At 36.2% G+C, this 22,116-nt stretch overlaps 1 protein-coding gene and 1 non-coding gene across 5 annotated transcripts in view; both read left to right on the top strand.

Annotated features, from left to right (window-relative positions):
* Positions 1–22,116, top strand: part of Ide (insulin degrading enzyme) — a 93,969-nt gene that overhangs the window by 43,447 nt on the left and 28,406 nt on the right. For 2 of the 4 annotated variants that reach the window (XM_046450296.2, XM_046450297.2), the window contains exons 6-14: positions 95–207; positions 1,267–1,429; positions 2,184–2,276; positions 2,714–2,805; positions 3,785–3,865; positions 5,337–5,440; positions 17,619–17,721; positions 19,203–19,325; positions 21,932–22,014. In XM_046450296.2, the coding sequence (XP_046306252.1) occupies positions 95–207; positions 1,267–1,429; positions 2,184–2,276; positions 2,714–2,805; positions 3,785–3,865; positions 5,337–5,440; positions 17,619–17,721; positions 19,203–19,325; positions 21,932–22,014 (955 nt within the window). Of the gene's footprint in view, positions 1–94; positions 208–1,266; positions 1,430–2,183; positions 2,277–2,713; positions 2,806–2,833; positions 3,866–5,336; positions 5,441–17,618; positions 17,722–19,202; positions 19,326–21,931; positions 22,015–22,116 lie in introns of those variants that run through there. The other 2 variants (XM_058581088.1, XM_058581089.1) reach the window with 1 other exon arrangement.
* Trnav-aac (transfer RNA valine (anticodon AAC)) lies at positions 5,065–5,137 on the top strand. Its single transcript has one exon. It is a non-coding gene; the product is annotated as a tRNA-Val (tRNA).

Here is a 22,116-nt window from a genome sequence, read left to right as displayed (position 1 = left end):
AAAAGCCCCTAGACTTTTCAGGAAACATAAGGTCTTAAATACTATTTGCTTTGTATGATGATTAATTAAACTGTTTCAATGTCTTTTTTTATAGAATCTTTAGATGACTTAACTAATCTTGTGGTAAAGTTATTTTCTGAAGTAGAGAATAAAAATGTCCCATTGCCAGAATTTCCTGAGCACCCTTTCCAAGAAGAACATCTTAAAGTAAGTCCATGTATTATTGGTATTTTTTTTTAAGTTGTGAACATATATATCTAGTTTACAAGAAAATAGAGGTTTCATTACTTAATGTAGTTTTTAAAAAAATATTTATTTTCTAGTTGTAGTTGTACACAATATCTTTATTTTATATATTTATTTTTATGTGGTGCTGAGGATCGAACCCAGGGCCTCACACATGCTAGACAAATGCTCTACTGCTGAGCCACAACCCTAGCCCCTTAACGTAGGGTTTTTTTTTCTTCATATTTTTTTAGTTGTAGTTGGACACAATACCTTTATTTTTATTAGTTTTTATTTTTCTTGGTGCTGAGGATCAAACCCAGTGCCTCACATGTGCTAGGCGAGCACTCTACCACTGAGCCACAGCCTCAGCCCCTTAATTTAGTTTTTAATATTTGTCAGGTTAGCTGAGTGTGGTGGTGACACATGCCTATATTCCCATCAGCTTAGGAGGCCAAGGCAGGACGATAGTAAGTTCAAAGCCTGCCTCATCAATTTAGCAAGGCTCTAAGCAGCTTAATGAGACCCTGTCTCAAAAAAAAATTATTTTTTAAGGGCTGGGGATGTGGCTCAATGGATAAGCACCCCTGGATTCAGTACCTGGCACCTGCTCCCACCTCCCCAGAAAAATATATATTTGACAGAATAATCAAATCAATTTTATATTTATTAGGAGTGTGTATCACCATAAAAATACCAATATGTTCTGATCTCTGCATGCTAAAAGCAGTTTTGATATCTATAGCCTTAGCAAGGCTATGAACATATTATATACTATCAGGAGGCAAGCATTCCAAACTATCTAGCTTTAAGGTCCTGGGGTCCTGGGACAGCTTACCCACTATAATGAAATTCTGCTGAGAACCTGCTTCATTTATTTCTTAGTGACCAATTCTTTGTGGTCTGGCAATCAATTTTGCTCCTAAATTTGGGATTCTTCCATGAAAATCAGTATTCTTCATAACTTGTAAATATTTTATTCAGTAGGAATTGAATATAGTGCATCTTTTGTGATTCATTTGTTTTTTGTTTTTTCCCCAGCAACTTTATAAAATAGTGCCCATTAAGGATATTAGGAATCTTTATGTAACATTTCCCATACCTGACCTTCAGAAATACTATAAATCAAATCCTGGTCATTATCTTGGTCATCTGATTGGGCATGAAGGTCCTGGAAGTCTATTATCAGAACTTAAATCAAAGGGTAAGTATATTGGGTGGCACTTTCTGAGTGTAGTATGACACCTTTCACTCTGGCTTTCATTTTCTCGTAAATATTTTCCTGTAAAGGAACATTTTTAAATTGAGACTGGGATTACTGAGCAAAGTGATTGTTAATGTGCTTTGTTTTTTAGTTTGGGGACTTTTTTTTTCATAATTTTATTTTACCCTTTAGTATTGAGCCATGAAGATTAGAAATTTCAAAAGATAACATCTAGCATGTTTTTTATTTTTGTTTTTGTTTTGTGGTGCTGGGGATCAAACCCATAATCTCATGTGTGCTTGCTAGTCAAGTGTTCTCTCTCTGAAGTATACCCCCAGCCATGTTTTGAATAAGAAAAAGGTTAAAAATAACAGCCTATATAGGTTATTCTTTACCATCTTGGTGAAATGTCAGTACATAATATTTATTTGCCTACTGTAATCCATCAAATCAGAAGGGTGTAAAATCTAGATAATAGATGATCTCCAGGGACCCTCCCATCTCACACGATTTTCTTTCACATAACATTTAAAGCACACTAGTCATAATTTCTTAATTGGAAATTAATTTGAAGAATCTTTAGGAAGGCTTCTATCCCATAAATCCCTTAATCCCTTTTCTAAACTGATTTTTGCCCCCTGCAATAGGTTCCCTAATCTCTTGGAACATAGACTATAAATTGAAATTTTAAAAAATCTTTTGCCTTGAAAGAAACCACACATGAATTCATATTAATTTTCTTTGAATGTTGCAGGCTGGGTAAATACCCTGGTTGGTGGACAGAAGGAAGGAGCTCGAGGTTTTATGTTTTTTATCATTAATGTGGACTTAACTGAGGAAGGATTATGTAAGTGTTGGTTGACCTTGGTTTTGAATGAAAATTGAATTTTTATGATTTTTCTTTATTTCTTTATACTGTGGATCTGTTTTATGTGGAAAAGCTATAAACACTTTAATTCATACAACTTACTCATGTATTTTTCATGTGTTATTTGGCATTTGTTTTGTGAATGAGTTTTCCCCCTTAACAATTGATCATTATGTTGCACTTGTAAAATGTGTACTTGGCTTTTCATTTGCTCATTTCCTACCCCAAACCCTTGTGTCGCATATCCCTGAGCCCATAGGGCCATGTGTGGGTCACCTAAAAACAGTCAGGGAGGTGAGGACTCTGTTTTCTTAGAGGAACCATCTTTCACTTACCTGACTTTCCCTTAGAAGTGAGCTCACTGCTTTGAAGGATTCAAGGACTGAATGGTTTTTAAGTGTGCCCCTTTTTTCCAGTACATGTTGAAGATATAATTTTGCACATGTTTCAATACATTCAGAAGTTACGTGCAGAAGGACCTCAAGAATGGGTTTTCCAAGAGTGCAAGGTACTTTTGTTTCACCAAAATTTTTCTTAAGGAATCTATTTTTCAAAAACAAATATATGTGAATTAATTTAAATTTAAGGCCCATTTAAAGATTTTTTTCCTCATTAAAGTCTAAAATTTTGCAATGCATTGTAATATTAGTTAAGACTTAGTTGCACTAGTCTGATTTGCCACATGGGCACAATTAAGGGTAAGGCATTATGTAGCCTTCTTTAGGAAGGAAAAGGAAAGAAAATGGATTGCTTTTCTATCCCTTAGAAGAAAACCAACAGTTCGTTAAGCTGGTATTTTTCAGGACTTATGTTACTCCCTGCCTGAAGCTGCATGAAGTCTGTCATTTCCGGATCTGGTAATAAAAATCTGTAGCATACTCAAAAGAAATAGTGAATTGTTTTATGTATGATTGTGTTCTTAAAAGTGATTTTATTATTGTATGTATGGAAAAACCTAGCTATTCTTTTTTTTTAATTTATTTTACATTAAACAAAAAATGTTTTCTTTTGAAAGTTTTTTTTTTTTTTAATACATATGTACTTTGTATTTAGGCCTATCAAGGTTTGAAAACATATTTTAGGTTGAGAAACATCCTCTCTAGGTAAAAGTTTAAAAAGTTTTAATCTGGCTGCGGTTCTTTGACCAGGTCACCAAAATCATCATCTATGAAATAGTTGTATTGCGCAAGGTTCTTTTGCAGTTTCTCTAATTCTTTGAGTAATAATTCTAAAAATTGAAGCTATAGAATTATATCTATTTTACCTATTGTTCACCTATTTTACTTTGATTTTAAGTCTAAATTGATGGGTTGAGTTTGATACACATGAAGAAGTTTTCTTTCCATATTCTATGCATTTCTAAATTAAGCATAGCTGTTTTTTCAGAAAGTGTGATAAAGTTAAATGCTGAGTAGAAAGTTTATGGTTCAACTGAAACACAAAAAGTATCTAAATAATAGCTGACTTTTATTCACTTTCTATTTTAGGACTTGAATGCTGTTGCTTTTAGGTTTAAAGATAAAGAGAGGCCACGAGGCTATACATCTAAAATTGCAGGAATACTGCATGTAAGTTTTTTGTATTTCCCTTTTTATATTAGTGTATACAATATCTCAAATAGTGCATAGAACTTTAGACATAATAGCAGTGAGGCAAACTAATGACCAGATATGTTTCAATTCTTAATTTTTATTATCCTAAAAGTTACCATCTGTAATATTTTCATTACATAGATATTTTGTTTATTGGCTTAATTTTTTCCATATTTTTATTGGTGTGTTGTGATTATACGTAATAGTAGGATTCACTGTAATATATTCATACATACACATGATATGACAATATAATTTAGTCAATATCAATTCCTTGTATTTCCCTAATATATTTCACTTCTATATATGTCAAGTGTTACCTCTGTGAAAACTTTAGATCATCTACTTTCTTCCATTTCCTTTGTTACCACTCTAGTCTAAGCTACCATAGTTTTTTCTTACCTGGACTGCCATGGGCTCTTACCTGGAACCTTGTTCACTGTCTTGTTCCCCACTGTGGGTTTTTTCCTATAACCTTGGTGATCTTTCCAAAACTAAAATCAGATTGTTTCCCTCCTCTATTTAAAGTCTTCTAATAATTTTCCATCAGAATTGACATAAAATTCAAATTTTTCTTTGGCCTGTAAGATGGTCTGGCCAATATAACTAGAGTGAATGGGAATAGGACAGGTGGGACGGAGAGTGGTATAGAATGTGGCCACACGGGGCATGTGTGAAGCCCTGGGTTTGATCCTCAGCACCACATATAAACAAATAAATAAAGGTCCATTAACAACTAAAAAAAATATGTTTAAAAATATTGTATCAATATATTTAAACTGTATCAGCATTTCACTATCAAATTTTCTTCATTACCAAGTACTGTACTCACATTTTTCCTTAAAAGAAATGTGATTTTGCTGTCTACACTGAGAGTATATTTGGAGATCAAAAGTGTATTGGAGCTGGGCTTGATGGTATATACCTGTAATCCCCATAACTTGCGAGAGTGAAACAGGAGGATCTTGAGTTTAAAGCCATCCTCAGCAACTTCACAAGGCCCTAAGCAACTTAGCAAGACCCTGTATCTAAATAAAATATTAAAAAGGGCTGGGTATGTAGCTCAGTGGTTAAGCACCTCTGGGTTCAATCCCCAGTACCAAAAAATAAAAAAAAGTGTATTTGGCAGAATCATCACACAGTATGAGCCTACTTAAAGATGTGTTAGGTAGAATTTGTATGTAGCTCAGTGGTAGAGCATTTGCCTAACATGCTCAGGGCCCTGGGTTTGATCCCCAGCACTGCAAACGAGTGAAAAAAAAAAAAAAGTGAAGGAAAAGGATTCAAGAATACAGGTTTTTTTCCAGTACAGTAAAATTTAACTTAAGAAAGGGATGTGGGGGGTGAAATAATGGATTTAATATACTAGAGATCTGTTTGCTTTAATAAATGAAGCTCTATGGTAGCTTTACAAATTTTTATTTATTTACATTTTCCTTTTTCAAAGTATTATCCCCTAGAAGAAGTACTCACAGCTGAATATTTACTGGAAGAATTTAGACCTGACTTAATAGAGATGGTTCTTGATAAGCTCAGACCAGAAAATGTCCGGTGAGTCACCTACAAATTTTACTATTACATTAAAAATTTTCAATAATGATTAGAATCTGAAAATTTGAAATGGTGAATGAAATACTTTCAAACTTTTTATCAAGCATGATTACAGAAGTTGTTGAGAATAGCATTATGAACCAACACCAAGATTCAGCAATTACATGGCCTATCTTTTTGTCTGTTCCCACCCTTTTAAATTCATCATCCTGATTTCTAAAAAGTTGAAGTAAAAAGCAATCATGATTGTATTATAATGAGTGAAATATAATAAATTTTCTTAGCTTGTCTTCTTTTTTATTTAAGTGACCGAAGTATTAGCTCACCTATATTATATGGCTTTTATAAATAAGTGAGGGCACCTTTTTCTTTTCTTTTCTTTTTTTGGGGGGTACCTGGGATTGAACCCAAAAGTGCCTAACCACTGGGCCACATCCCCAGCCCTTTTTTACATTTTATTTATTTAAAAACAGGGTTTTGCTAAGTTGTTGAGGATGGCTTTAAACTCAAGATCCTCCTGCTTCAATCTCCCAAACTGCTGGGATTACAAGTATGCACCACCACCCCCAGGTGGCACCTCTTTTTTTCAAGGTAAAGTAAGGATTACAATCCCAGAATCCTTTTGACTAGTGAATAACCAGGAAATCAAAAATTCAAGGTTTTATATTAGCAGCATTTTTGCTATAGAGAGATTATTATTCCCCAAAGAGCTTGTGGGCTACCACATATTTCTGCCTTAAAATTGAATTTCATGTATACAGTCTAAAGTTAAGTGATGGATATGACATAGAGGAAAACAAACCAAATTCAAACTCAGTTTCTCCTATACTTCCACTCAACATACACTATGACACCAGGTATGTGGGAGTCTTACGCTCACCCACCAAGCAAAGAGTGCTGCAGCAGTAGACACCAGCAATATAGCGCAGATCTGACATGACCTGAAGCTGGATTTAGTTAAATACTTTATTTAATAGTAGAGTATTTCAGTAAGTACAGATAATTATTAAACTTAGAATTTTTAATTTGTAATAAGATTTCTTGATTTCCTAGTTTAAAAAATACAGTAAGCATCAAAATTTACAAATCTTCTTCAGTGAACCAGGCACACATCTGTAATCCCTGTGATTTAGGAGGCTGAGACAGGAGGATCACAAGTTCTGGGCCAGCCTGGACAACCTAGTGAAACTGAGTCAAAATAAAAGCAAAAATGTTTGGGCATATAGTTCAGTGGTAGAACTTCCCTGGGTTCAATCCACAGTCCACTGCCAAAAAAAAATAAAAACCAAAAACTTTCTTAATGATAATAACTGATGATTGTATAGAAATTAAATTTCTTATTTCACGTACCCAGTAACAATAAGTTACAGCAGGTCTCACAGTCATTCTTGTTGCCAGTATTTTAATTGCATATTTGTTGCCTAATCCTTAATTAATCAAGACTTGGTTACAGTATGGAAAATCCTATTGAAGAACTAGTAAAAGTTACTGAAAGATAAAGCTAATCTTTTTTTGTTTTGTTTTCCTCCTACTGGGGATTAAAACCAGAGGCAGTATACCACCGAGCTACATCCCTATCCCTGATAGTCTCACTAAGTTGCTCAGGCTGGCCTTGAACTTGTGATCCTCCTGCCTCAGCCTTCCAAACTACTGGGATTATAGGTGTGTGTCACTGGCCATTTATTAGTTCTTTAACCCTCAGCTACTTTTCCTCCTTCTCTTCATTAATACCCAAACTTTTCTCACCTTTGTAATGGACATTTGGTTCAGCCACCAGGCTGGTCCAGACTACTGACAGCAATACTGGTATAGCAAGTGCCTCCCCTTGGTCCTCTTCCAGATAGGACAGAGTTACATAGGTGCAGAATCAGTGGGCTATGCTGATCACTAGACAAAATGATGGCATTTACTTTTAGTGCTGACTTTTCTTAACATAGTAAAGACACAGTTCTACCTCATTAGGCCTTTAGGAATTCTGACATAGAGATTTAATGGTATAATAAACAGTTTCTTGCATTCCTGTTTCTAGCATTTGGGGTTATAGCCCTGGTCCTGCAACCACTGTATTAGATGGAAGTGGGGGAACAGAGTATATGGGGAAGGAAAAAAAAGTCATTATACCAAGAATTGTATGGTCATACCAACCCTTCACCAGCCCCTCTTCCCAGATCTAATAAAATGGAGAAATATCTAGTAGTGGAGACACTTCTTTAGTACACCACTCATGTTGAGGGTGTATACACACTCATAAAGGCACATAAGCCAACCCTTAAGGCCTGTATCTCCTCCTATTTTAGACAACCAACCTTTCTTTCAGTTGTCTGTTATATATTTTTTTTTATTAAACTATTTCTCTGTGAAGGAAATTTTTTTTTTTTGTTCATAGTTGGACATCACAGTCTGCACAGTGTGTTTCTTAGTCTGAGAAAATGAAGTTCTGCCATCCAAATTCTTCTCCCATTCTGGTTCTTCTGAGGCATTGCATGTTCCATCAGATATGAAGCACAGTCCAGAGTTAGTGTTTATTCCAGTAAGACCCATTTTTAGCCTTCTCCCTGCCTCCAGGGCTATCCGTACCATTCTCACTTGCCAGCTGTGTTCAGGGGCTTCCCACCAGAGAATCTGCCACACAGCCATTGGCAATCTCTTTTTTGCTGGCAGGCAGTATAGTTTCTTTTTCGGAATTTTGTTCTACAAAGTGTGCCCAAGGAACATGTGTAGATTCAGTCCATCTCTGAATTGTTTAGTACCCCATGTCCATTTATTTCATGGGCCCAGATGGTCATCCTAGGTGACACTTGGAAATATCTGCTTGTCATTTCCAGTTGCTTTCTGAACCTGGAAAGGAATTTTTCTGATGGACATCAGAATGCCCTACTTTAATGAGTCCCTCAAGTTTCTACCCGGCCAAAGCCATACAACATCCCTTTAATAGGCCAGGTTTCCATTACCCTCCTGTGTGAGCATATAATCCAGGTCTTTGGCCATTGTAAAAAAGCCAGTTAAAAAAAAAAACACACAGGGGCTTTTACCACTGTTTAGTCCTTCAGCATGCAGTTTAGCCCACAAAACTGATTTGTTTTTACCTTCTTCGAGTGGCATCCTTCCCCAAAAAGAATTCTCTTCACAGTAGAATGAATTGGACATAACTTTCCTCTGTTCATATATGAATACACCACTAGTGAAACTCCATATCACATATATCCACAAGAATGAGATCTTAATTAGAATAAAGTATACTCCATGTATGTATAATATGTCAAAATATATTGTCATGTACATTTAAAAAGAACAAATTTTTAAAAAAAGAAAGAATGTTCTTCATTCACCTTGAAACTAACACCTATACACTGGGCACCTCTTTGTCAGTCAATCAAGAACTGTTTTAGGATACCGTCTAAGTGTCATAGAATCCAGCTGCTTCTCACTCAGTTTCAGAGTCAGTCCTGGGCAGAAGGGGCTTTCTTCTGCCTTTGAGTGTCTCCTTGTATTCTTCAGGTGACATGATTCTGTATGAATCATTTCCATTTTATTGTGGCACTTTTCTGGGGAATGCTGTGCCATCAGAATGTTTGTGGGTATTTCAGGTTTCAGGATTATTTTATGTCCTTAATTCATTGAGACAGTCTCAATATTTCATTGTAAACTACTGAATGCCTTTCAAGTGGAAATTCTCTAGTTCAAAGTCCCAGGTGTTATCATGGAGAGGACCGTTTATTGGGTTTTATTCTGAGCCCCAGGCTTCATTCCACATAGGGCTATCAAAGAATTTGTCCATACTAGCACTTCAACTTCTTTTTTGAACTGTGTGTGGATTTGGGCCATCTTAGTTTCCACTTAGCATGTGTAATTAATATTGCTTAAAGGGGGCTTCTATTTTATATACTTAGTAAGCAAAGTTTTCCCCAGCCAGGCATAATATCCATTCCCATAAAACATTTACGTAAAGGAGACACACTTTCTTGATATAAAGTCTATTTAAGAATTCCAACTTTTGTAATCTTATCAACCCTTACATTTTTATGTTTTAATCCCAGAAACTCTTCTTCTCCACCTCTAGATCATTTTACTCTCTCTTGCACAAAAGGCTTTGGGTCCTTGGCAAAAGATTGAACCAAGAGACCTTGGCCCTTTCCTTAATCTTTTTTTTTTAATATTTATTTTTAAGTTTTAGTGGACATAATATCTTTATTTTACATTTATGTGGTGCTGAGGATTGAACCCAGTTCCTAGTGCATGCTAGGTGATCATTCTACCACTGAGCCACAACTCCAGTCCCCTTTTCTTAATCTTTATCTTAATTAATTTGCCTGACATTGCCCAGGTAATTTCAGAATATATCTGTCATTGTAATACCTGCCTTCTTTTTTTTTTGTTTTTTTAATATTTATCTTTTAGTTGTAGTTGAACACAATACCTTTATTTTATTTATTTTTTTATGTGGTGCTGAGGATCAAACCCAGGGTTTTGCATGTGCTAGGTGAGCGCTCAACCACTGAGCCACAATCCCAGCCCATAATACCTGCATTCTGACTGAATTCCTCCAAGTTGGGATAACACAACAAACTTGTATACAGTCCTTTAACATTGGGAGACCATCAGGGGCTCCCTTCAGTTCATCCATTCTTCAGTGGGACCATATTAAAACCTGTGCTTTGCGGGTGTGGTGGCACAGGCCTGTAATCTCAGCTGCTGGGGAGGCTGAGGCAGGAGGATCACAAGTTTAAAGCCAGCCTCAGCAATAGTGAGGTGTTAAGCAACTCAGTGAGACCCTGTTTCTAAGTAAAATACAAAATAGAGCTTGGGATGTGGCTCAGTGGTTGAGTGCCCCTGAGTTCAATCCCGAGTACAAAAAGTAAAATAAAACCTGCATTTTAACCCCATCAGTGTCATTTTTTTCTCCCACTCTTTTTTTTTGTTGAGGGCACCAAGGATTAATATGGGAAGGAAGAGTTTTAAGTGTAATAATAGAACTCAGTAGATGATCTGTAATCTTATTTCCAATGACTAGTTTTGTGGTTTTGTCACCTGCTAGTCATGAAATTTTGGATAGATCACCTGTTTTCTTCAATCCAGTGTTTATTAAATTACTAATGTGAAACTCGGGTTCAGAGTCCTGTAAAGGAGACTTATGAAAAGTTAACTCAATATAATGTTATGAACGCTGGCTCTCACTTAATTTTCTTGAACCTGCAAAATGGGGATAATATTTTTATCTTTTGTGTCATGCAAAATTATTTACCAAATTTTAAAGGTATTATTCAAATACAAGCTATTTTATATTATATCATGCAATAAAAATGTGCTTTTTTGCAAGGAAAAAATTATTTATTTGGGTGCTAGAGATTAAACCCACAGCCTCTTGATACTAAATACTGAGCTACACCTCCATTCCACCAAAAGTCATGATTTAAATCATGTCCTAGACTTAGTAATTTGACCCAGTAACTCTTTGTAGGAGTGAATTTGCTGGAGTATACATTTTACTTTTGTTTAAATTGCATGTTCTAAATTTGATGGCAAAGTTCAAAGCCAGCCTGGACGATTTAGTGAGACCTGTCTCAAAAGAAAAAAATTTTTCACCAAAGGATTGGGGATGTAGCTAAGTGGTAGAGTGCTGGCCTAGCATGTGTGAGATCCTGGGTTTGATTCTTAGCACCATCAACAAATAAACAAACTGAAGAATAAATAAAATTAATTAAAAATGATGAGTAAGCCAGACATTATTTAAAAATGAATAAATAAATAAAATTCCTCCAAGAACAGGGAAATCTATTAAATACCAAGGTGTCCAGTTCCATTTCTCCAGTCCAAATTTTTGGAAAAAAAATTTTACCTAATCAAAGGGATTTGCAGTATTGTTACCCTCTTTCCTTGATCTATCATTTGGTGCCTGTTTTATCATATTAAGTCTACAAGTACACAGAGAGTACTAGGGATTGAATCTGGGGTGTTTCATCATGGAGCTACATCCTCAGCCATTTTTACTGTTTTTTGTTTTTTTTTAATTTTTATTAGAGCATTATAGTTATACACAGTAGTTGGGTTCGTTTCAAAAAATCCTTACATGTATGGAATTCAATTTCAGTTCACATTTCTCACCTTTTCCCTCCATTCCTCCCCTTCCACCATTCTCCTTCCTCTACTCTACTGATATTCATTTCACTCATTTATTTATTTTTGATTTGTTCTTTCTACTTATACGTCAAGGTAAAATTTCCTGTGGCATATTTATGTACGAACATAACATGATAATTTTTTAAAAAATTTTTTTATTCTAATTTGTTATATATGACAGAATGCATTACAACTCATTACACATATAGAGCACAATTTTTCATATCTCTGGTTATATACAAAGTATATTCACACCATTCGTGTCTTTATACATGCACTTAGGGTAATGATGTCTATCTCATTTCACCATCTTTTTTACCCCCTTGCCCCTTCTCTCTCTTTTGCCCTATCTAGAGCTCGTCTAATCTTCCCATGTTCCCCTTCCCAACCCCACTATGAATCAGCTTCCTTTCAGAGAAAACATTTGGCATTTAGTTTTTTGGGATGGACTAACTTCACTTAGCATTATATTCTCCAACTCCATTTGTTTACATGCAAATGCCATGATTTTATTCTCTTTTACTGTTGAGTAATATTCAATTGTATATATGTACCACATTTTCTTTATCCATTCATCTACTGAAGGGCATCTAGGTTGGTCCCACAGTTTAGCTATTGTGAATTGTGCTGCAATAAACATTGATGTGGCTGTGTCCCTGTTGTATACTGTTTTTAAGTCCTTTGGGTATAGAACGAGGAGTGGAATAACTGGGTCAAAAGGTGGTTCCATTCCCATTTACTGGTTTATTTTGAAACAGAGTCTCACTAAATTGCTGAGGCTGTCCTCAAACTTGCAATCATCCTGCCTTATCTCCTGAGTTACTGGGCTTAGAAGCATGTGCCATCACACCAGCTAGCAGGAGAGTCTTTACAACATGACTGTAAATAAAGTTCCATTTTGAGGAAAGGAGTTATTCTTGGTAAATCCACTCAAGTCCTGCTAATAACTGTCTTCTTCTTTTTTTTTTTTTTTTTTAGAGAGATGTGTGTGTGTGTGTGTGAGAGAGAGAGAGAATTTTAATATTTATTTTTTAGTATTTGGTGGACACAACATCTTTGTTTGTATGTGGTGCTGAGGATCGAACCCGGGCCGCACGCATGCCAGGGGAGCGCGCTACCGCTTGAGCCACATCCCCAGCCCTAATAACTGTCTTCTTATCTTAAAATTTAATAGTCTGGCTGTTGAATGTAGGATTCCATCACAATCCAATGCCTAATCCGTGGTATTCAAACTCTTACCTTTTGGAAAATGAAAGCCTTTGCCCATCTCTAGCCTTCTGTCTTTTCTCCTATCTTCCAGCATTTCTAAAAGATGATGGATAGTGATTTTCTTAGAATTTTTTAGTTGCCTAAGCATCAGAGAATATGACTTATATGCTTTGAAATGTGATATCATTTGAATTACTTGGCTTACTTATCCTGGATTTTACCTTTTTTCACTTTAGTCTACTTTTACAGTTTAAAGACCCATGCTTTCTTAAAGACAATATAAATAAGGAGTGTAGTCCTATCATATACTAACAAGAGATCAGCTCATCACATTTTGCTTTAAGTCATGTATCCTATTGATTGTGGTTTCTTTCAGACAGTAACTGTATTTTTATCTTTCCCAAAATTTAAGCTGGTTAGGGCTCAATAAAAGTTGATTGAATTTTTTAAGCTTTTAGCCCAACCTTTCTTGATTTGTTCCTCCTTGACTCTTTCTTACTTTAAGAAACTTTAAAAATGGTCTTTAGTATTTTTCATGGCCTTAATTTCTTCAGCTCTAAAGCCTTCTTTTAAGTTTGATTTTAAATGTCATCAGTATTGTTGAGTTCCCCCACTTCCCCTACACACACCTTTTTTCTTCTATTAGGTTTCTTTAACCTAATGTGAGGAATTGAGGGCGTCACTCATTGAACTTAGTGTGTGAAAGACCTTTGATCTCCAGCATTACCTCCCAATTTTTTTTATAATTTGATATGATTTTGTAGGATTCTATTAGTGGGAGGATAGAGTTTATCTAATTTGAATCTATTTAAAAAGTCATGAAACTGAAGCCCAGAGAGGCTAACTGACTTGCCTGATTTAGATATTTTAATATTTATTTTTTAGTTTTAGGTGGACATAATATCTTTATTTTATTTTTATGTGGTGCTGAGGATCGAACCCAGTGCCTCACCCATGCTAGGTGAACAATCTACCACTTGAGCCACAATCCTAGCCCCTGATTTAGATCTTAACTGAGATTTTGGCAAGGTCTCAAGAAAGTGAGTCCGAGTATCTACCAGAATTCAAGTCTCTGATTGCCAGGTCTGTGCCCTTTCCACTGATCCTGTTTGAATTTATCACAGTTACCTATGAGACCTGTTCTCATTCGTTGGCTGTCTTCCTCTTTTTCTCTCAGGGACTTTTTGCAAAAATCTCAAGAGGCCATTCTCTGAGAACTGCAGTTTAAATGTGCTGACTTGAAGTCAATAGTCAGCATTCATTTTAGGCTGACGTTTTCTTGTCTTACTCTTTAAAATTTCAATATGAAAAGAAATGGTCATTTTTCTGTCACCTTTCCAAGGATCATGTCAGTTTTTCCTTCCCCCATGTGTAAAAAGAGCCTGTCATCAGAACAATTTTTTAGGCTTTTAAGAGATGGTGTGTAATACAGCTGTCTTCAGTATACTTCAAGTAATGTGAGTTGCCTTTTTTTCCCCTTTTCTCTGAATTTAAGTGTTCTTCCGTGTACTTCCACACTTCACTTCATAGATCTTTATATGGATCTGACTTGTGTATAAGCTTATCTCTACTGTCATTCCCTTCCCCAACCTTTATTTATTTATTTTTAGTATATATATCCTTCCATTGTATATTTCAGTTTTGAAATTCTTAATAATATACAAACTTATGGTCTACGAAGTTGTCTCTTTTTGTTAGTCAAATATTTAATATGTGCCTAGTTTGAGGAACTATGTTTTTATTTTCCCTCCCTCCTTCCCTCTCTCTCTCTCTCATTCCTTCCTTCCTTCCTTCCTTCCTTCCTTCCTTCCTTCCTTCCTTCCTTCCTTCCCAGGGGCACTTTAACCACTGAGGTACATCCCTACCCTTTATTATTTTTTACTTTGAGACAGGGCCTTGCTAAGTTGATCCTCCTACCTCAGCCTCCTGAGACACTGGGATTAAGGCATGCGCCTCTGTGCCTAATTGAACTGTTTTTCTACTTATTTACTTTCTTATGATATTTCAAAAGTTACCCATGTACTTACTTTTTACTTGGTATGGAATTATCTAAATCCCTAAGAATTGTACCTGACAAATCTCTCTTCTTCTCTTTTTTTTTGACCTGAGCATTACTGGATGGGCTTCAGTATTTGTTTCTCTCTGTGTCATATAGTCTTCTCCAGAGCATTGGACTTGGCAGCGTTTCCTGAACTTTTTTACTATCTCTCTGAAATGAGTTTAAAGTTTTATTTCAGAGGGCAGGTTCACTGCCAAATGAATGTGTCAATCTTTGTTAACTTGTGTTCATTTTCCTATCCATTATTCTGGTGCCGGTGGTTATCATCCAGAGAAACCAAAGCCACCCATGTAATGAACTCTTCCAAAATCTGTCATCTCATAGAAGAGAAAAATGGGAATATACATTTCAACCAGGTTCTTCTACTTCTAACATATGTTCTTTTTTTAATCCTTTTTTTTTTAATTTTAATATTTATTTTTTTAAGTTTTCGGCGGACAAAACATCTTTGTTTGTATGTGGTGCTGAGGATTGAACCCGGGCCGCACGCATGCCAGGCGAGCGCGCTACCGCTTGAGCCACATCCCCAGCCCCTTTTTAAACCATTTTTTAAAAATATTTATTTTTTAGTTTAGTTGGACACAATACCTTTGTTTATTTATTTATTTATTTTAATGTGGTGCTCAGGATTGAACCCAGTGCCCTGCACGTGCGAGGTAAGTGCTCTACTGCTGAGCTGTAACCCCAGCCCCCTACATATGTTCTTTAGTGGTCTTGAGAATCAATCTACTCATTCTTTGAAAGATTCAAACAGTTGAATCTTTGAGAGATTCAGCTGTTTCTAAGGCCATCTCAGTAGGCTCTGTCATGTATTGAATGCTCTTAAGAAATAGGTCGCACCCTTCGATTGACCAGGTGAGTTCTGTATATACCCCACAAAAGGTATTCTGGAACTATCAGCACACATCACTTCTTCTGGAAATAATGACAGAACTGTTTCATCTGCTAAACCCTTGGATTCCTCCTATGTTTCTATGGAATATATTTCTCCTTTTTTAGCATGTTTTCTAGAACTTGTAGTGGTCATGGCAGGTAAATCAGACAAGGAACAGTAGGACCTGCAAGATGAGTCAGCCATATTGACAACCAAGTGAGTGAGATTGCTTAGTATTTCCACCCAAAAGCAGGTGATAAGATTAAGTCCAGTCAGCCAGGTAGAGCATCTTGTCTAGAATAAATAAGAAAAAAACAAAGTAGTTCAGACAACTAGACGTTACAGCTTGGAATGTCCAAAAAGGGTCCAAGGTTTGGAACACAGAGATCGGGACTCTAAAAATGGGTGTGTATTCAGTAGAGAGGTGTTTTGATTGCATATACTAAGCTTTGGGCTTCGAGGCCAACATTCAGAGGCTAGAACCAACATCTAGGAGGACAGGTACAAGCAAGTACAGACATGGATCTAGTAGCAGAATTGCTTGACATGGTGGTGTACTTCTGTAATCTCAGCCACTTAGGAGGCTAAGGCAGGAGGATTGCAAGTCAAATCCAGCCTTGGCAACTTGACAAGACCTAGTCTCAAAATTAAAAAAAAAAAAAGGGTTGGGGATGTAGCCCAGTAACAAAGTGCCCTTGGGTTCAGTCCCCAGTATTAAAAAAAAAAAAAAGCAGGAGTTGGGGATAAGCAGAACCAATAACAGGGGAACTGACTTCACACCAAGCCATCCAAGTGAACTAGCTAGAATTTTTTGATCACAGAATTCAAAATAGACTTGATCTCAGCCTTGGGTTGAGTCTGCTAATGGCTGTAATGATTCCACCTTAATTAATTAAGAGACAGCACAGGCAGAAAGAAATGTCCCTGTTGTTGTTCCCTGGGAGATCTTATAAAGTTCCTCTGATAAAGAGCTTCTTTTGCTCCTCTGTTCTTAAAATCTTCTGTTCATTTACCTTTTGACATTGTTTTACCTCGACCTTCCCTTCTTGAGTCTTTTTTTTTTTTTCTTTTTTTTTAATTCCCATTTGACTTCTTTTCTGGACCATTTCTGCTCTCTTAACAAAAAAGCTTTTAGCCTGATACAGTGGTACACACCTGTAATCCCAGTGACTGGGGAAGCTGAGGTAGGAGAATCCCAAGTTCAAGGCCAGCTGCAGCAATTTAGTGAGACCCTGTTCCAAAATAAAAAAGAAAAAATAAAATAAAAAGGGCTGGGTATGTAGCCCAGTGGTAAAGTACCCCTAATTTTATCTCCCAGTATCCCCCACCAAAAAAAAAAAAAAAAGCTTTTATAAACCAAAAAATAGGCAATTTTTGGTCTTGTCCCCTTCTTCTCTAGCAGCAGAAAAGACAAAGGGCATATAGTGAATATATTTGATGCTGGTCTGTGGCAAGAAAAAATCAAACAAACAAATTTAGCAAGTAATTATAAAGGTTCCTTTGGTGTGTCTCATCTCTGGATGAGTCATCGGGTTTTCTTGTCCATTCCTCTTAATCCTGAGCCTGAGCCGCTCTTGGGAAAGAGTGCTATTTTGTTTGGACTATTACCAATATGTTTGTTCTATCTTTTTCCTTTGCTACTCTTTTTAAATTAGTCAATAGCATTCCTATAAGAATATCTGCTGTAAGCACTTTTTCACACTAAAAATAATGGGCTATAACCAAAGGATAATAGCAACTATAATCAGAAACCTGACACATTACCTGTTTAGACTAAACTTTACAGGATTTGTTGGATCTTAAGAGACCCATCACATTATTGGATGTTTACATTTCCTTGAATAAGATTCTATAAATTTGTGTATACAGTTAAATGAGTTTACAGGTTTTTTCTATTTGTTTTTTCCATCTATCTCTAGGGTTGCAATAGTTTCCAAATCTTTTGAAGGAAAAACTGATCGCACAGAAGAATGGTATGGGACCCAGTACAAACAGGAAGCTATACCAGATGAAGTCATTAAGGTAGGGTGAACACACTTATAAATAAGCCTGATATGTGAGGAACCTCAAGAACATGAGCTCCCTAGATCCACCAACTCTGGGCTCTAGAACAACTCAAGGCCTAGAGTGTGGAGATCGATGGCCTTCTGTTGTCTATACTGCCCTGAGAGGAGTAAACAAGGAGCTAGAGAGGTAGAATTTATGCTTTTGCATAAAGAGATGGCTCTCTGGTCCCTTTCTTGTGTGTCTGCCAAACAAGCTGGCCTGTAAAGTAGACTCCTAATCTCATGCAGTCAAAGAGCATGGGAGTACAGGATACACAGAGAAGCACAGATAAGAAGAAAGATAAGAAGCAGTGAGGAAGTAGGGAACATGAAAAACAGATGCAGGGGCTCTGGAGGGCTCAGAAGTCTTGCTGGAACAGTGGGTAGGAGTAGTCTCTGGGATTCATACTGTAATTGCTTTATTTAGGAAGTGAATTATACCTCCTAATATATCATTGCTCTTTTTGTCCACATAGGAGAATTAGGATTTATTTCAAAACAGGTATGTTTAGATAGTATTTTATCACACTCATCATGCTAAGTGAAATAAGCCAATTCCAAAAAACCGAAGGTCGAATGGTTTCACTGATGTGTGGAAGTTAAACCACAATAAAGTGAGGGAGGAGAAGAAGAAAAGTTCAATAGGTTAGACAAAGGGGAACAAACGAAAGGAAGAGGAATAGGAATAGGAAAGATAGTAGAATAAATCTAACATAATTTTCCAATGTACAAATATAAAAATACCTAAGTGAACCCCACCAACATGCCCACCCACAAGAATGGGGTCCTAATTAGAATAAAATGTATTCCATGCTTGTATAATTTTATCAAAATGGATTGTACTATCATGTATAACTAAGAATAACCAATAAAAAATAGAAAAACAAATAAAAAAGTCCTCTTTAATCTGGCTTTCAACCCATATATGGGGGTAACCTAGCCAAAAGTGTGACTCTTATTTAAATGACCTATTGTCTCACAGTTGTGGAAATATATCCCCTGTACAGATTATTCTTTCCTCTTTAAAGAACTAGAATAATCATGGTCTTCATGTGGACTAATCAACTTCTTTGTGTTTCAGTCTCAGATTATTCACGGGGTATAGGAGTAATGGGGATTGAACCCAAGGCTGTGTGTATACTAGACAAGTGCCCTACCACGGAGCTACATTCCTCTAGCCCACTCAGGTTTTTCCTTAACCTCAGCTGGTCATTTGGAGATGTGGAAGGGAAAGACAGATGAATACAAAAATCTTCATTTGTACCAGAAAGACCAACTCAAATTTCATAAAAACCCACAATAGGTCCCAGTTGTAGTCTTTTTATATGTGATGGAAAAGAATGCTGTGTGACATTTATCCCCTTAATATTTGTTTGGATATTGAACAAAAGCACTGTTTTAAAAACTCTTAATCAGATTCTAATTGGTTTTGTGTGTCTGTGTGTTTTATTCATCTAGAAATGGCAAAACGCTGACCTAAATGGGAAATTTAAACTTCCAACAAAGAATGAATTTATTCCTACAAATTTTGAGATTGTATCATTAGAAAAAGAAGCAACAGCATACCCTGCTCTTATTAAGGTAATGTGCTAGAACAGTATTTATTTATTTATTTATTTATTTATTTAAGATGGAGTCTCACTGTGTTGTCCTGGCTTGTATTTGGTACTTAGTTGATTTGTAGAATTCACATCTTTTAGAAAATGTCACAGAAAAAAATATAAGAAATATAAGAAGGTTAAAAAGGATTCAAGCAAGGAAGCAAACAAAGCTACTAAACAGCATAGAATCTAGAGAATTGCTTTCTTTTTTAATATTTATTTTTTAGTTGTAGAAGGACACAATACCTTTATTTATTTATTTTTATGTGCTGCTGAGGATCGAACCCAGAGCCTCACACACATTAGGCAAGCGTTCTACCACTGAGCCACAACCCCAGCCCAAGAATTGCTTGCTTTCTTTTTTAATAAATATTTATTATATTTTTAGGTGTAGATGGACACAATGCCTTTATTTTTATGTGGTGCTGAGGATCGAACCTGGGTCCCACCTGTGCTAGGTGAGCACTCTACTGCTGAGCCATAATCCCAGCCCCAAGAATTGTTTACTTTACAGAAAAAAAACATCTGGGCTATAACCACAAGTCTGTCAAAAGGTACCAGCCTCATTTCCATACCCTCTGAAGACCCAATAAGGAAGTAGGTTTATGTTGCATCATGAAAGTTAGAGATAAGAAAGAATTTTTGAAACATAGAAGAGAGCCTCCCCAGGAAAAGCTTTGGATTTTCTCCTCTTAAAAATAATTCTCAGGGGGCTGGGATTGTGGCTCACCTAGCATGTGTGAGGCCCTGAGTTCGATCCTCAGCACCATAAAAGTAAAATAAAGATATTGGGTCCAACTAAAACTAAAAAGTAAAAATAAATATTTTTTTAAAATATAAATAATTCTCAGGGCTGAGGATATAGCTCAGTTGGTTGAGTGCTTGCCTCACACGCACAAGGCCCTGGGATGGATCCCCAGCACTGCACACACAAAATAATAATAATAATTCTCATTATGACACAGTGGCTATGTGATGTTAATGGTGTTATAAGTCAGTGGGAAGGGTGACTGAAAAGTGTATTTTTCCCACTTTTTCAAAATTTTCTTTTCATGTCATTGTTTCACACCTTGGATAAAGAATGTAGAAAAATGAATCAAATTATCACAGCATATTCTCTTTTCTAAACTTAAAAACTAAAAGTCATTACTGTAGATATGTATCTTTCATTGTTTTTATCTCGTCTAAATGACCTAACATTCAGATTAAATCAATGAAACAAGAATCACTGTTTAGGAACATGAAATTTAATTTATCTTGAGTAACTAGTTTATTAAGGAGACAAGTATTTATCTTTAAAAAGAGGAGAAAACATTCAAGTCATCTTTATGTGATATATATTAGGTTATACAAAGAGAAAGCTTGTTTACCTCTCCTATTTTTTATTGGTTGTCTTCTTAGGAGTGGGGATTGAACCCAGGGCCTTGTACATGCTAAATGTGTGCTCTTATACCCCCAGCCTTTGGTTGTACCTCAGTAGTAGAATGCTTTTCTAGCATACATGAGGCTCTAGTATTATAAATAAAACTTAAAAAAGGAACTGGGGGCGCTGAGGTTGTGGCTCAGTGGTAAAGCCCTTGCCTAGCATGTGCGAGGCCCTGGGTTCGATCCTCAGCACCACTTAAAAATAAATAAATAAAATAAAGGTGTTATGTCCAACTACAACTAAAAATAAATATTAAAAAAGTGGGGGGGGGGACAGAGTGCAGTGGCCCACACCTATAATCTCAATGACTCAGGAGGCTGAGGCAGGAGGATCACAAGTTCAAAGCCAGCCTCAGCAACTTGGCAAGACCCTGCCTCAAAAAATTAAAAGGGTTGGGGGATGTAGCTCAGTGGTTAAGCACCCTTGGGTTCAATCCCTGACACCTAAATAAATAAATAACAAAAGGACTCACGTATATTAAAAATAAATAAATAAATAAACATTTACTATATTTATAAGTATCTGAGGGTCAGAAATCTGGAAGTTTCATAATTGTGTATTGCTTTATCCATCTGAGGTTAGAGTCAAGCTATTGGCCAGGGCTAACATCATCTGAAGACTCAGTTAGAGCTAGAGGATTCTCTTCCTAGTTCGGTTATGTGGTTGTTGGCAGCCTTAGTTCTTCCCCACATGGGTGTCTTCATAGAGTTGCTTGACATGACAACTAGCTTCTCCTGAAGTGATTGATCCAAAAGGGAAAATGAATGATTGAGATGGAAGCCAAAGTCTTCTATAATTTAATCTTGGAGGAATCATACCATCACTTCTATCATATTGCCTTACATCTTTTTGCCTCCTGTGTCCAGAAAGATGAGCACAAGATAGTTGGTATTGGCTTCTTTGCTGTAGGCTTCCATCTCCCTAATCTCATATAGGACATAGGAAGCTGATTTCTCTCTATTAAAGGAGTCAACAGACTTCTTTCTCAAGTTTCCTGCTTTCAACAAGATCCTCTGGTTATGCTTTAAGACCATGGAATACCCACCTCCAGTACAAAACATCAGCTATTGATTGTTTCTGTCCTCCTGACAAGTGATTTAATTGAACAGTTTTGCTGAATGTGTCCCTATTTTTCTAACCAAGTTGTTTCTTCATCATAGGATACAGCTATGAGCAAACTATGGTTCAAACAAGATGATAAGTTTTTCTTGCCAAAGGCTTGTCTCAACTTTGAATTTTTCAGGTATGTAAGATGAATATAGCTATAAAGCTTCTAACAAGTTACATTTCTCTTAAGTTTTCTGTCATTTTTGATCATCTGTCTCTAAAAATAAAAAGAATTATA

The sequence above is a fragment of the Marmota monax genome, unplaced genomic scaffold (genome assembly GCF_021218885.2).
Source record: "Marmota monax isolate L192 unplaced genomic scaffold, Marmota_monax_Labrador192_F-V1.1 WCK01_AAM20220418_F8-fsc00004, whole genome shotgun sequence".
NCBI lineage: Eukaryota > Metazoa > Chordata > Mammalia > Rodentia > Sciuridae > Marmota > Marmota monax.
The sequence above is the reverse complement of the archived record's forward strand: the minus strand, read 5'-3'. Positions and strand labels throughout refer to the sequence as shown.